Source organism: Entelurus aequoreus, linkage group LG27, assembly GCF_033978785.1.
Source record: "Entelurus aequoreus isolate RoL-2023_Sb linkage group LG27, RoL_Eaeq_v1.1, whole genome shotgun sequence".
Classification (NCBI taxonomy): domain Eukaryota; kingdom Metazoa; phylum Chordata; class Actinopteri; order Syngnathiformes; family Syngnathidae; genus Entelurus; species Entelurus aequoreus.
In genome coordinates this window covers 4,106,636-4,119,135 of record NC_084757.1, presented here as the reverse complement: position 1 = coordinate 4,119,135, position 12,500 = coordinate 4,106,636, and the positions used below count along the sequence as shown (strand labels likewise).

The 12,500-nt window shown below is 33.7% G+C and overlaps 1 protein-coding gene across 1 annotated transcript in view; it reads right to left on the bottom strand.

Moving 5' to 3' along the window:
* Positions 1–12,500, bottom strand: part of LOC133644048 (cadherin-2-like) — a 157,792-nt gene that overhangs the window by 56,450 nt on the left and 88,842 nt on the right. The window contains exons 4-5 of the mRNA XM_062038368.1: positions 3,776–3,949; positions 730–885 (exon numbers count right to left, since the gene is read on the bottom strand). Of these exons, the coding sequence (XP_061894352.1) occupies positions 730–885; positions 3,776–3,949 (330 nt within the window). The remainder of the gene's footprint in view (positions 1–729; positions 886–3,775; positions 3,950–12,500) is intronic.

The window sequence follows — 12,500 nt, the reverse complement described above, 5'->3', positions numbered from 1 at the left end:
TAAAAAAAACCAAAAAAAACCAAAAACGATACCGATAATAAAAAAAACGATACCGATAATTTCCGATATTACATTTTAACGCATATATCGGCCGATAATATCGGCCATCTCTAATAATGTGTTAATTCCACGACTGCATATATCGGTTGATATCGGTATCGGTTGATATCGGTATCGGTAATTAAAGAGTTGGACAATATCGGAATATCGGATATCGGCAAAAAGCCATTATCGGACATCCCTATTTGTAAGTTATCAAGTTATGTGTTGAAATGAGTTCCAGGCAAAAAGATAAAAGGCTGTCTTCGAAACCAACCAAGAAGAAGGCTCGTAAAACTCCACTGGGACTTCAAAGCGGACAGATGGCAGGATCTGCCCAATTTCCAGACGAACTCTTTTTGAAGTATTTTGCGAACTCTTTTTGAACTATTTTACGACCTCTTCTTTTGAACTGTTCGGTAACCAAAGGCAACGCTGTTTACGACCCACTTCCCTCTGGAAGCAGCTGTGGTCAGGCGGGGGGAGAAAGTCAAATAAAGAAGGAGGAGTGCCATCTTTTGGGAGAGCGTGCTGAGACACTGTAAGAGCTTACAGGTCGACGGCGACTCTCCAAATTGAATTCTGTCTCTGTTTGATTCTTTGCCTCTTGTCTTGTTTAATAGATGTCATCAGTGTTTGAACCTGACACAGGGTTTTTTGTTTTTTTTAAAAACAAGCAAGAGAACTCACGTGGAAGTTGGGGATGTGTTCCCTGTCCAGAGGCTTGGTGACGGACAGCTGACCGGAGATGGAGTCGATGATGAAGATGCCGGTCGGTGGCTGGTCGGCGCCGGGCCCCGTCACGCTGTAACGCAGCATCCAGTTCTTGTCCCGGTCCGACCGGATCTGCGCCCGGAGGGACAAACGCTTGATTTAGAACAGCGGTCGGCAACCCAAAATGTTGAGAGAGCCACATTGGACCAAAAATACCAAAAAACTCAACTGTCTGGAGCCACAAATAATGATTTATTATATTGTATAAGTGTTATAATGAAGGCAACACATGATGGAAGTGTCTATATTAGCCTACTATCAAAATGACTTTAGAAGTCTTATATAAGTGTTATAATGAAAGCAACACATGATGTAAGTGTCTATATTAGCCTACTATCACAATGACTTTAAAAGTCTTATATAAGTGTTATAATGAAGGCAACACATTATGTAAGTGTCTATATTAGCCTACTATCAAAATGACTTTAAAAGTCTTATATAAGTGTTATAATGAAGGCAACACATTATGTAAGTGTCTATATTAGCCTACTATCACAATGACTTTAAAAGTCTTATATAAGTGTTATAATGAAAGCAACACATGATGTAAGTGTCTATATTAGCCTACTATCAAAATGACTTTAGAAGTCTTATATAAGTGTTATAATGAAAGCAACACATGATGTAAGTGTCTATATTAGCCTACTATCAAAATGACTTTAAAAGTCTTATATAAGTGTTATAATGAAAGCAACACATGATGGAAGTGTCTATATTAGCCTACTATCACAATGACTTTAAAAGTCTTATATAAGTGTCATAATCGATTTATATTTTTCAAAAGTCAATAGGTAAAAAAACATAACATTTTAATAAAATACAAATAAAAACAATTTTGGATAATCAATTAAAAAAATAAAATAATAGTAATTTTCGGCCAAGAGTTCTTAACCTTATTGAGTCTCATGTTTGTCAAGTTATGTTAGTCTCATGTTTGTCAAGTTATGTTAGTCATGTTTGTCAAATTAGCATGTTAGTCTCATGTTTGTCAAATTAGCATGTTAGTCTCATGTTTGTCAAGTTATGTTAGTCTCATGTTTGTCAAGTTAGCATGTTAGTCTCATGTTTGTCAAGTTATGTTAGTCCCATGTTTGTCAAGTTAGCATGTTAGTCTCATGTTTGTCAAGTTAGCATGTTAGTCTCATGTTTGTGAAGTTAGCATGTTAGTCTCATGTTTGTGAAGTTAGCATGTTAGTCTCATGTTTGTCAAGTGAGCATGTTAGTCTCATGTTTGTGAAGTTAGCATGCTAGTCTCATGTTTGTTAAGTTATCATGTTAGTCTCATGTTTGTCAAGTTAGCATGTTAGTCTCATGTTTGTCAACTTAACATGTTAGTCTCATGTTTGTGAAGTTAGCATGTTAGTCTCATGTTTGTGAAGTTAGCATGTTAGTCTCATGTTTGTGAAGTTAGCATGTTAGTCTCATGTTTGTCAAGTTAGCATGTTAGTCTCATGTTTGTCAAGTTAGCATGTTAGTCTCATGTTTGTCAAGTTAGCATGTTAGTCTCATGTTTGTGAAGTTAGCATGTTAGTCTCATGTTTGTCAAATTAGCATGTTAGTCTCATGTTTGTCAAGTTATGTTAGTCTCATGTTTGTCAAGTTAGCATGTTAGTCTCATGTTTGTCAAGTTATGTTAGTCTCATGTTTGTGAAGTTATGTTAGTCTCATGTTTGTCAAGTTATGTTAGTCTCATGTTTGTCAAGTTATGTTAGTCTCATGTTTGTCAAGTTATGTTAGTCTCATGTTTGTCAAGTTATGTTAGTCTCATGTTTGTCAAATTAGCATGTTAGTCTCATGTTTGTCAAGTTATGTTAGTCTCATGTTTGTCAAGTTATGTTAGTCTCATGTTTGTCAAGTTATGTTAGTCTCATGTTTGTCAAGTTATGTTAGTCTCATGTTTGTCAAGTTATGTTAGTCTCATGTTTGTCAAGTTATGTTAGTCTCATGTTTGTCAAATTAGCATGTTAGTCTCATGTTTGTCAAGTTATGTTAGTCTCATGTTTGTCAAGTTATGTTAGTCTCATGTTTGTCAAGTTATGTTAGTCTCATGTTTGTCAAGTTATGTTAGTCTCATGTTTGTCAAGTTATGTTAGTCTCATGTTTGTCAAGTTATGTTAGTCTCATGTTTGTCAAGTTATCATGTTAGTCTCATGTTTGTGAAGTTAGCACATTTGAAAACTTCTCTTTTTAGTACAGCTTTTAGTCTTTCAACTGTCATGTTGAATCCACCTTGCATCCTTTATATGATGTTGCCTCCGTGTTGTTTTCATTGAATTGTTGTTTTACTTGACTTGTGTTTTGTGCAGCACTTTGTCATGTGATCAGTGAAAAGCACTTTAGAAATCAAATGTACTGACTTACTTCCAAAGATGTCACATCAAAGATTTAAGAGCAACACCCGGGTCATATACAGTACATATATACTGTATATCTTTATGCACCACACTTTTCCACCACTTGTGGCAGTAATGAGTCACTCGGCTGTATTTACCTGGATTTTTCATCAAGTCCCTTGTTTATTTTTATAGATGTTGTCCTGTCCAGCGACTCACACACATCACATAGTAGATGATCTATATCCGATCATGATTTCTGATCACATCACATAGTAGATGTAGATGATCTATATCTGATCATGATTTCTGATCACATCACATAGTAGATGTAGATGATCTATATCTGATCATGATTTCTGATCACATCACATAGCAGATGTAGATGATCTATATCTGATCATGATTTCTGATCACATCACATAGTAGATGTAGATGATCTATATCTGAGATTAACCTCCCTTTGAACATACGCTCAATACTTTTGATTACAGTGTGCATTGAAACCACAGTTAGTCGACTCAACAGTACTCAGAGTTCCAGAAGGACGGGCTTGTTGTGTGTGTGTGTGTGTGTGTGTGTGTGTGTGTGTGTGTGTGTGTGTGTGTGTGTGTGTGTGTGCGCCTTACTCTGACTAGGTCCTCGGGGAACTGTCCGCGCGAGTTCTCAGGGACGTTGATGGGCGGAATGACCCAGTCCCTCTTCACTCGCCTCAGCCCGCCATTGCCCCCGACAACCACGCTGCGCCATGGAAACAAGATCTCTGGTGCCCGCTGAGTCAGTGTTGCATCACCGGGCTTCACCTGCACACACAGTAAACACTCTCATGAACACACACTCTTGTATTTGTTACCTTCTTGAGAGCTGAGAAAAATGCCTCCCTCTTTAGGACCAGCCTTTCTAGATATATAAAGATGTGTATTTACAACATTAATAATATATACATACTATGCACATATAAAAAAAGCTTGTTGTGAAAAAAGAGTTGGAAAAGGTCACAATTTCACAAGAAAAACTTAGAATTTTGGCATTTTTATAATAAAAGTCGTCATTTTACTCAAACACAAGTCAAATTTTACAAGAAAAACGGAACATTTGTGCAATATTATGATAAAAGTTGGAATTTTACTCAATAACTGTCGCAATTTTACAAGAAAAAGCTTAACATTTTGGCAATTTTATGAAAAGAGTCGTCATTTTACTCGACAAAAGTCACAATTTTATAAGAAAACTTCAAAATGTTGGCAATATTATAATAATTAGGGATGTCCGATAATGCCTTTTTGCCGATATCCAATATTCCCCAACTCTTTAATTACCGATACCGATATCAACCGATACCGATATCAACCGATATATGCAGTCGTGGAATTAACACATTATTATGCCTAATTTGGACAACCATGTATGGTGAAGATAAGGTACTTTTTTAAAAAAATTGTAAAATAAGATAACTAAATTAAAAACATTTTCTTGAATAAAAAAGAAAGTAAAACAATATAAAAACAGTTACATAGAAACTAGTAATGAATGAAAATGAGTCAAATGAAGTGTTAAAGGTTAGTACTATTAGTGGAGCAGCAGCACGTACAATCATGTGTGCTTACGGACTGTATCCCTTGCAGACTGTATTGATATATATTGATATATAATGTAGGAAGCAGAATATTAATAACATAAAGAAATGGGGGAGGGAGGTTTTTTGGGTTGGTGCACTAATTGTAAGTGTATCTTGTGTTTTTTATGTTGATTTAATAAATAAATAAATAAAAAAAAACGATACAGATAATAAAAAAAACGATACCGATAATTTCCGATATTACATTTTAACGCATTTATCGGCCGATAATATCGGCAGGCCGATATTATCGGACATCCCTAATAATAATCATCATTTTACTCCAAAAATGTCATTATTTTACAAGAACAACAAAAAAAATTGGCATTATTGTGATAAAAGTCAGACCTTTATATGACAAATGTCACCATTTTGCATTAAAAAGTAATCATTTTACATAAAAAAAGTAATAATTTTATGAGAAAATATTGCAATATTACAGAAACAGAAAGAATATGAGAAATTGTTCCCAATTTTACAAGAAAAAAGTCGACAAATTGTGAGAAAAATACTTTTTTTGGGGGGGGAATTTTTTCTTTGTAATTGTTTTTTAATCTTCATTATTTACTTCGTTTATACAGTATGTCTCTATATACATATTCATTATATTTTTTTAAAATTAATTTTGGCCAAAGGGGGCGCATTTTATTTCCTTACACACACTTGTTATTTCATATGTTGACCAGAAGGGGGAGCACTTTTAAAAGCGACACACAGTCAATGATAAAAATCCCTCCTTTTTGGGAGCACCCTCATTTTGATGGATGTCACCACAAATGAGACATTGTCTATTAGATGCAATGTTATTGATTTATGTCATCACTTGTTCACACCTCCTCATATGGAAGATACTTTTCCTTCTTCATGTCTCAAGAAGGCTAGAAATACAAGACCACACACACACACACACACACACACACACACACACACACACACACACACACACACACACACACACACACACACACACACACACACACACACACACACACACACACACACACACACACACACACACACATTCTTGTATTTCTTACCTTCTTGAGACCTGAGAAAAATGCCTCCCTCTTTAGGACCAGCCTTTCTAGATATATAAAGATGTGTATTTACAACATTAATAATATATACATACTATGCACATATTAAAAAGCTTGTTGCGAAAAATGAGTTGGAATTTCACAAGAAAAAGGTCACAATTTCACAAGAAAAACTTAGAATTTTGGCAGTATTATAATAAAAGTCGTCATTTTACTCAACGCAAGTCAAAATTTTACAAGAAAAACGGAACATTTATGCAATATTATGATAAAAGTTGGAATTTTACTCAATAACAGTCGCGATTTTACAAGAAAAGCTTAACATTTTGGCAATTTCATGAAAAGAGTCGTAATTTTACTAGACAAAAGTCACAATTTCATAAGAAAACTTCAAAATGTTGGCAATATTATAATAATCATCATTTTACTCGAAAAATTACATCTTTATTTTTTTTTTTTCCCATAAAGAAATACAATCATGTGTGCTTACGGACTGTATAGCTGCAGACTGTATTGATCTATATTGATATATAATGTATATATTGTGTTTTTTATGTTGATTTAATAAAAATAAAAAACATTTTTTTTAATTTCTTGTGCGGCCCGGTGGTTGGGGACTACTGCTTTATATGACAAATGTCACCATTTTGCATTAAAAAGTAATCATTTTACATTAAAAAAAGTAATAATTTTATGAGAAAATATTGCAATATTACAGAAACAGAAAGAATATGAGAAATTGTTCCCAATTTTATAAGAAAAAAGTCGACACATTTGGAGAAATTTTTTTTTTGGGTGGGGGGATTTTTTCTTTGTAATTGTTTTTTAATCTTCATTATTTACTTCGTTATTACAGTATGTCTCTATATACATATTTTTTTATTTTAAAAAAAATTAATTTTGGCCAAAGGGGGCACATTTTATTTCCTTACACACACTTGTTATTTCATATGATGGCCAGAAGGGGGAGCACTTTTAAAAGCGACACACAGTCAATGTGAAAAATCCCTCCTTTTTGGGAGCACCCTCATGTTGATAGATGTCACCACAAATGAGACATTGTCTATTAGATGCTATGTTATTGATTTATGTCATCACTTGTTCACACCTCCTCATATGGAAGATACTTTTCCTTCATGTCTCAAGAAGGCTAGAAATACAACACACACACACACACACACACACACACACACACACACACACACACACACACACACACACACACACACACACACACACACACACACACATTCTTGTATTTGTTACCTTCTTGAGACCTGAGAAAAATGCCTCCCTCTCTAGGACCAGCCTTTCTAGATATATAAAGATGTGTATTTACAACATTAATAATATATACATACTATGTAAATATTAAAAAAGCTTGTTGTGAAAAATGAGTTAGAATTTCACAAGAAAAACTTAGTATTTTGGCAGTATTATAATAAAAGTTGTAATTTTACTCAACGCAAGTCAAAATTTTACAAGAAAAACTGAACATTTGTGCAATATTATGATAAAAGTTGGAATTTTACTCAATAACAAGTCGCAATTTTACAAGAAAAAGCTTAACATTTTGCCAATTTTATGAAAAGAGTCGTCATTTAACTCGACAAAAGTCACAATTTTATAAGAAAACTTAAAAATGTTGGCAATATTATAATAATAATCAGCATTTTACTTGGCAAAATTATGACTAAAGTCATCATTTAACTCGAAAAATGTCACTATTTTACAAGGACAACAAAAAAATGGGCAATATTGTGATAAATGTCAGAATTTTATATGACAAATGTCGCCATTTTGCATTAAAAAGTAATAATTTTGCATTAAAAAGTAATAATTTTACGAGAAAATATTGCAATATTACAGAAACGGAAAGAATGTGAGAAATTGTTCCCAATTTTATGAGATAAAAGTCGACACATTGTGAGAAAAAGTTAAGCTTTTAGTGACTTTTTTTGGGAGGGAATTTTTTCTTTGTAATTGTTTTCTAATCTTCATTATTTACTTCAAGTTAATACATTATGTCTCTATGTACATATTTATTTATTTTTGTATATCAATTTTGGCCAAAGGGGGCGTATTTCAATTTCTTACACACACTTGTTATTTCATATGTTGACCAGAGGGGGAGCACTTTTAAAAGCGACACACAGTCAATGTGAAAAATCTCTCCTTTTAGTGAATTTTTTTTTTTTGGGGGGGGGGGGAATTTTTTCTTTGTAATTGTTTTTTAATCTTCATTATTTACTTCAAGTTATTACAGTATGTCTCTATATACATATTTATTTATTTTTTATTCAAATTAATTTTGGCCAAAAGGGGCGCATTTCAATTTCTTACACACACTTGTTATTTCATATGTTGATGAGACCTTGTCTATTAGATGCAATGTTATTGGGACCATGATTTATGTCCTAGCAATTAAACACACACACACACACACACACACACACACACACACACACACACACACACACACACACACACACACACACACACACACACACACACACACACACACACACACACACACACACACACACACACACACACACACACACACACATTCTTGTATTTGTTACCTTCTTGAGACCTGAGGAAAATGCCTCTCTTTAGGACCAGCCTTTCTAGATATATAAAGATGTGTATTTACAACATTAATAATATATACATACTATGCACATATAACAAAGCTTGTTGTGAAAAATGAGTTGGAATTTCACAAGAAAAACTTTGAATTTTGGCAGTATTATAATAAAGGTTGTAATTTTACTCAACGCAAGTCAAAATTTTATAAGAAAAACTGAACATTTGTGCAATATTATGATAAAAGTTGGAATTTTATTCAATAACAGTCGCAATTTTACAAGAAAAAGCTTAACATTGTGGCAATTTTATGAAAAGAGTCGTACTTTTACTCGACAGAAGTCACAATTTATTAAGAAAACTTTAAAATGTTGGCAATATTATAATAATAATCTGACTTTTACTTGGCAAAATTATGACTAAAGTCATCATTTTACTCGAAAAATGTCACTATTTTACAAGAACAACAAAAAAATGGGCAATATTGTGACAAAAGTCCGAATTTTATATGACAAATGTCGCCATTTTGCATTAAAAAGTAATAATTTTGCATAAAAAAAGTAATAATTTTACGAGAAAATATTGCAATATTACAGAAACGGAAAGAATGTGAGAAATTGTTCCCGATTTTATGAGATAAAAGTCGACACATTGTGAGAAAAAGTTAAGCTTTTAGTGACTTTTTTTGGGAGGGAATTTTTTTCTTTGTAATTGTTTTCTAATCTTCATTATTTACTTCAAGTTAATACAGTATGTCTCTATGTACATATTTATTTATTTTTGTATATAAATTTTGGCCAAAGGGGGCGTATTTCAATTTCTTACACACACTTGTTATTTCATATGTTGACCAGAGGGGGAGCACTTTTAAAAGCGACACACAGTCAATGTGAAAAATCTCTCCTTTTAGTGAATTTTTTTTTGGGGGGGGGGGATTTTTTCTTTGTAATTGTTTTTTAATCTTCATTATTTACTTCAAGTTATTACAGTATGTCTCTATATACATATTTATTTATTTTTTATTCAAATTAATTTTGGCCAAAAGGGGCGCATTTCAATTTCTTACACATACTTGTTATTTCATATGTTGATGAGACCTTGTCTATTAGATGCAATGTTATTGGGACCATGATTTATAGCCTAGCAATTAAAGAACACACACACACACACACACACACACACACACACACACACACACACACACACACACACACACACACACACACACACACACACACACACACACACACACACACACACACACACACACACACACACACACACACACACACACACACACACACACACACTCTTGTATTTGTTACCTTCTTGAGACCTGAGAAAAATGCCTTTCTAGATATATAAAGATGTGTATTTACAACATTAATAATATATACATACTATGTAAATATTAAAAAAGCTTGTTGTGAAAAATGAGTTAGAATTTCACAAGAAAAACTTAGTATTTTGGCAGTATTATAATAAAGGTTGTAATTTTACTCAACGTAAGTCAAAATTTTACAAGAAAAACGGAACATTTGTGCAATATTATGATAAAAGTTGGAATTTTATTCAATAACAGTCGCAATTTTACAAGAAAAAGCTTAACATTTTGGCAATTTTATGAAAAGAGTCGTACTTTTACTCGACAGAAGTCACAATTTTTTAAGAAAACTTTAAAATGTTGGCAATATTATAATAATAATCTGACTTTTACTTGGCAAAATTATGACTAAAGTCATCATTTTACTCGAAAAATGTCACTACTTTACAAGAACAACAAAAAAATGGGCAATATTGTGACAAAAGTCCGAATTTTAAATGACAAACGTCGCCATTTTGCATTAAAAAGTAATAATTTTGCATAAAAAAGTAATAATTTTACGAGAAAATATTGCAATATTACAGAAACGGAAAGAATGTGAGAAATTGTTCCCAATTTTATAGAAAAAAGTCGACACATTGTGAGAAAAAGACTGCTTTTAGGGAATTTTTTCTTTGTAATTGTTTTTTAATCTTCATTATTTACTTCAAGTTATTACAGTATGTCTCTATATACATATTTATTTATTTTTATTAAAATTAATTTTGGCCAAAAAGGGCGCATTTCAATTTCTTACACACACTTGTTATTTCATATGTTGATGAGACTTTGTCTATTAGATGCAATGTTATCGGGACCATGATTTATGTCCTAGCAATTAAAGAACACACACACACACACACACACACACACACACACACACACACACACACACACACACACACACACACACACACACACACACACACACACACACACACACACACACACACACACACACACACACACACACACACACACACACACACACACACACACACACACACACACACACGACTAGACTGGCAGCACACAGCTGAGGCGGCTCAGTGTATTTCTGATCTCATTGCACCGGCTTGGATTAATGCTCTCATTACCGTTCCTCTGATAAATGGCCGCCACATGTCAAAGTGTGTGTGTGTGTGTGTGTGTGTGTGTGTGTGTGTGTGTGTGTGTGTGTGTGTGTGTGTGTGTACAGCTCCATCATGGCCGGCCACCAAGGAGCGTCGCTGCAGGCCTCGCCCCGGCTCGTAAAAAAAAAAAAAAAAAAAAATCCATCCACTCTCTCTCCTGACCTCGGTGACCCGAGAAGACATTTTCAGGCGCCATTCGCCGGCTTGGATGTTGTAAAGCGTCGTAAAAAAAGCCTAATTAAAAATAAGATTAAAAGAAAATCATTTGTGATGAAAAGTACGTTTCCCCGGAGAAATAGTCGTCAAAAAAGGTCAATGTGACACAAGAAATGAAAGCAAAAACATTTAAATTCCCATCATGGGGTTTTGTCAAATTGAACGGTGCCTTGTTACGGTATGTGGATCACTCCAGCAGCACTGAGAGCGCAATCAGCCAAACTACCTCAAGGTAATGTTGACATTTTTCCATTAATTCAGTTCATGTTTGAGTTCATATTTCTACAGGAAAAGTTGGCCACCGGGGTTGAAAAAAAAGTCAAATTCGCACTCTGGCACTTGGCGATCACTCCAGCAGCACTGAGAGCGGACTCAGCCAAACTACCTCAAGGTAATGTTGACATTTTTAACAAAGATTTTGACTTAAAAAAAAAACACGCTCCAACAAAAGTTAAGCTCGCTCGATGTTAATACATATTTGCTACTGATTAGCATTAGCCATTTTACAAAAAAAGTCATGCCGGGTTCGCACTTCGGCACTTGGCGATCACTCCAGCAGCACTGAGAGCGGACTTCAATTGACTCAAAACAAAAAACGCTCGCACCTTAGTTAGGCTCCGCTTTTCCAAAAATGCGCTAGTTAATACATATTTGCTACTGATTAGCATTAGCAATTTTACATGGCGATTTAAACACCTCCAAATTCGATAATGAAAACCACAACTGAGATGTACAGTCAAAACAGCTGCTGTGTAATAAGTACAATACTTACAGTATTAACACTTTTTAGAGCGCAACAAAAAGACAAGCCAACATACAAACTACACGCCGTCTAACGTCTCGGACTTGCAACTGTGACTTTAACTTCATGGCATACTTGCTAATGACACTCAAATGTAGGGTTCTACAATATACCGGTACTAATAAAGTACCACAGTAATGTAATCCATTATTATTATTAATAATAATAATAACAACAATAACAATAACAGTATTATTATTATTAGTAGTAGTAGTAATATTATTATTATCATTATTATTTAATAATAATAATAATAATAGTATTATTATTATATTAATAATAATAATAACAATAATATCATTATTATTAATAATAATAATATTATTATTATTATTATTACTAATGAATTAAAATTGTTTTGTGGTCACTGGTCAATAGTTGTCATTAAACCCAAGCAGAAGACTGCAACATGGCGTGTTATTGTTTGCGCTGTGGCGCCATCCAGTTGAAAATGTACTTCCTGTTTTGCCTCAAACTGAAAGTAAAAACCGTCCATAGCGTTTCCGCTCAAAAGGATTCTTCATTCGTCACTCCAAGCAACGTTTGCAGGTTTTACAATATAACTAAAACTGTTTACACTTACTGACCCATTCCAT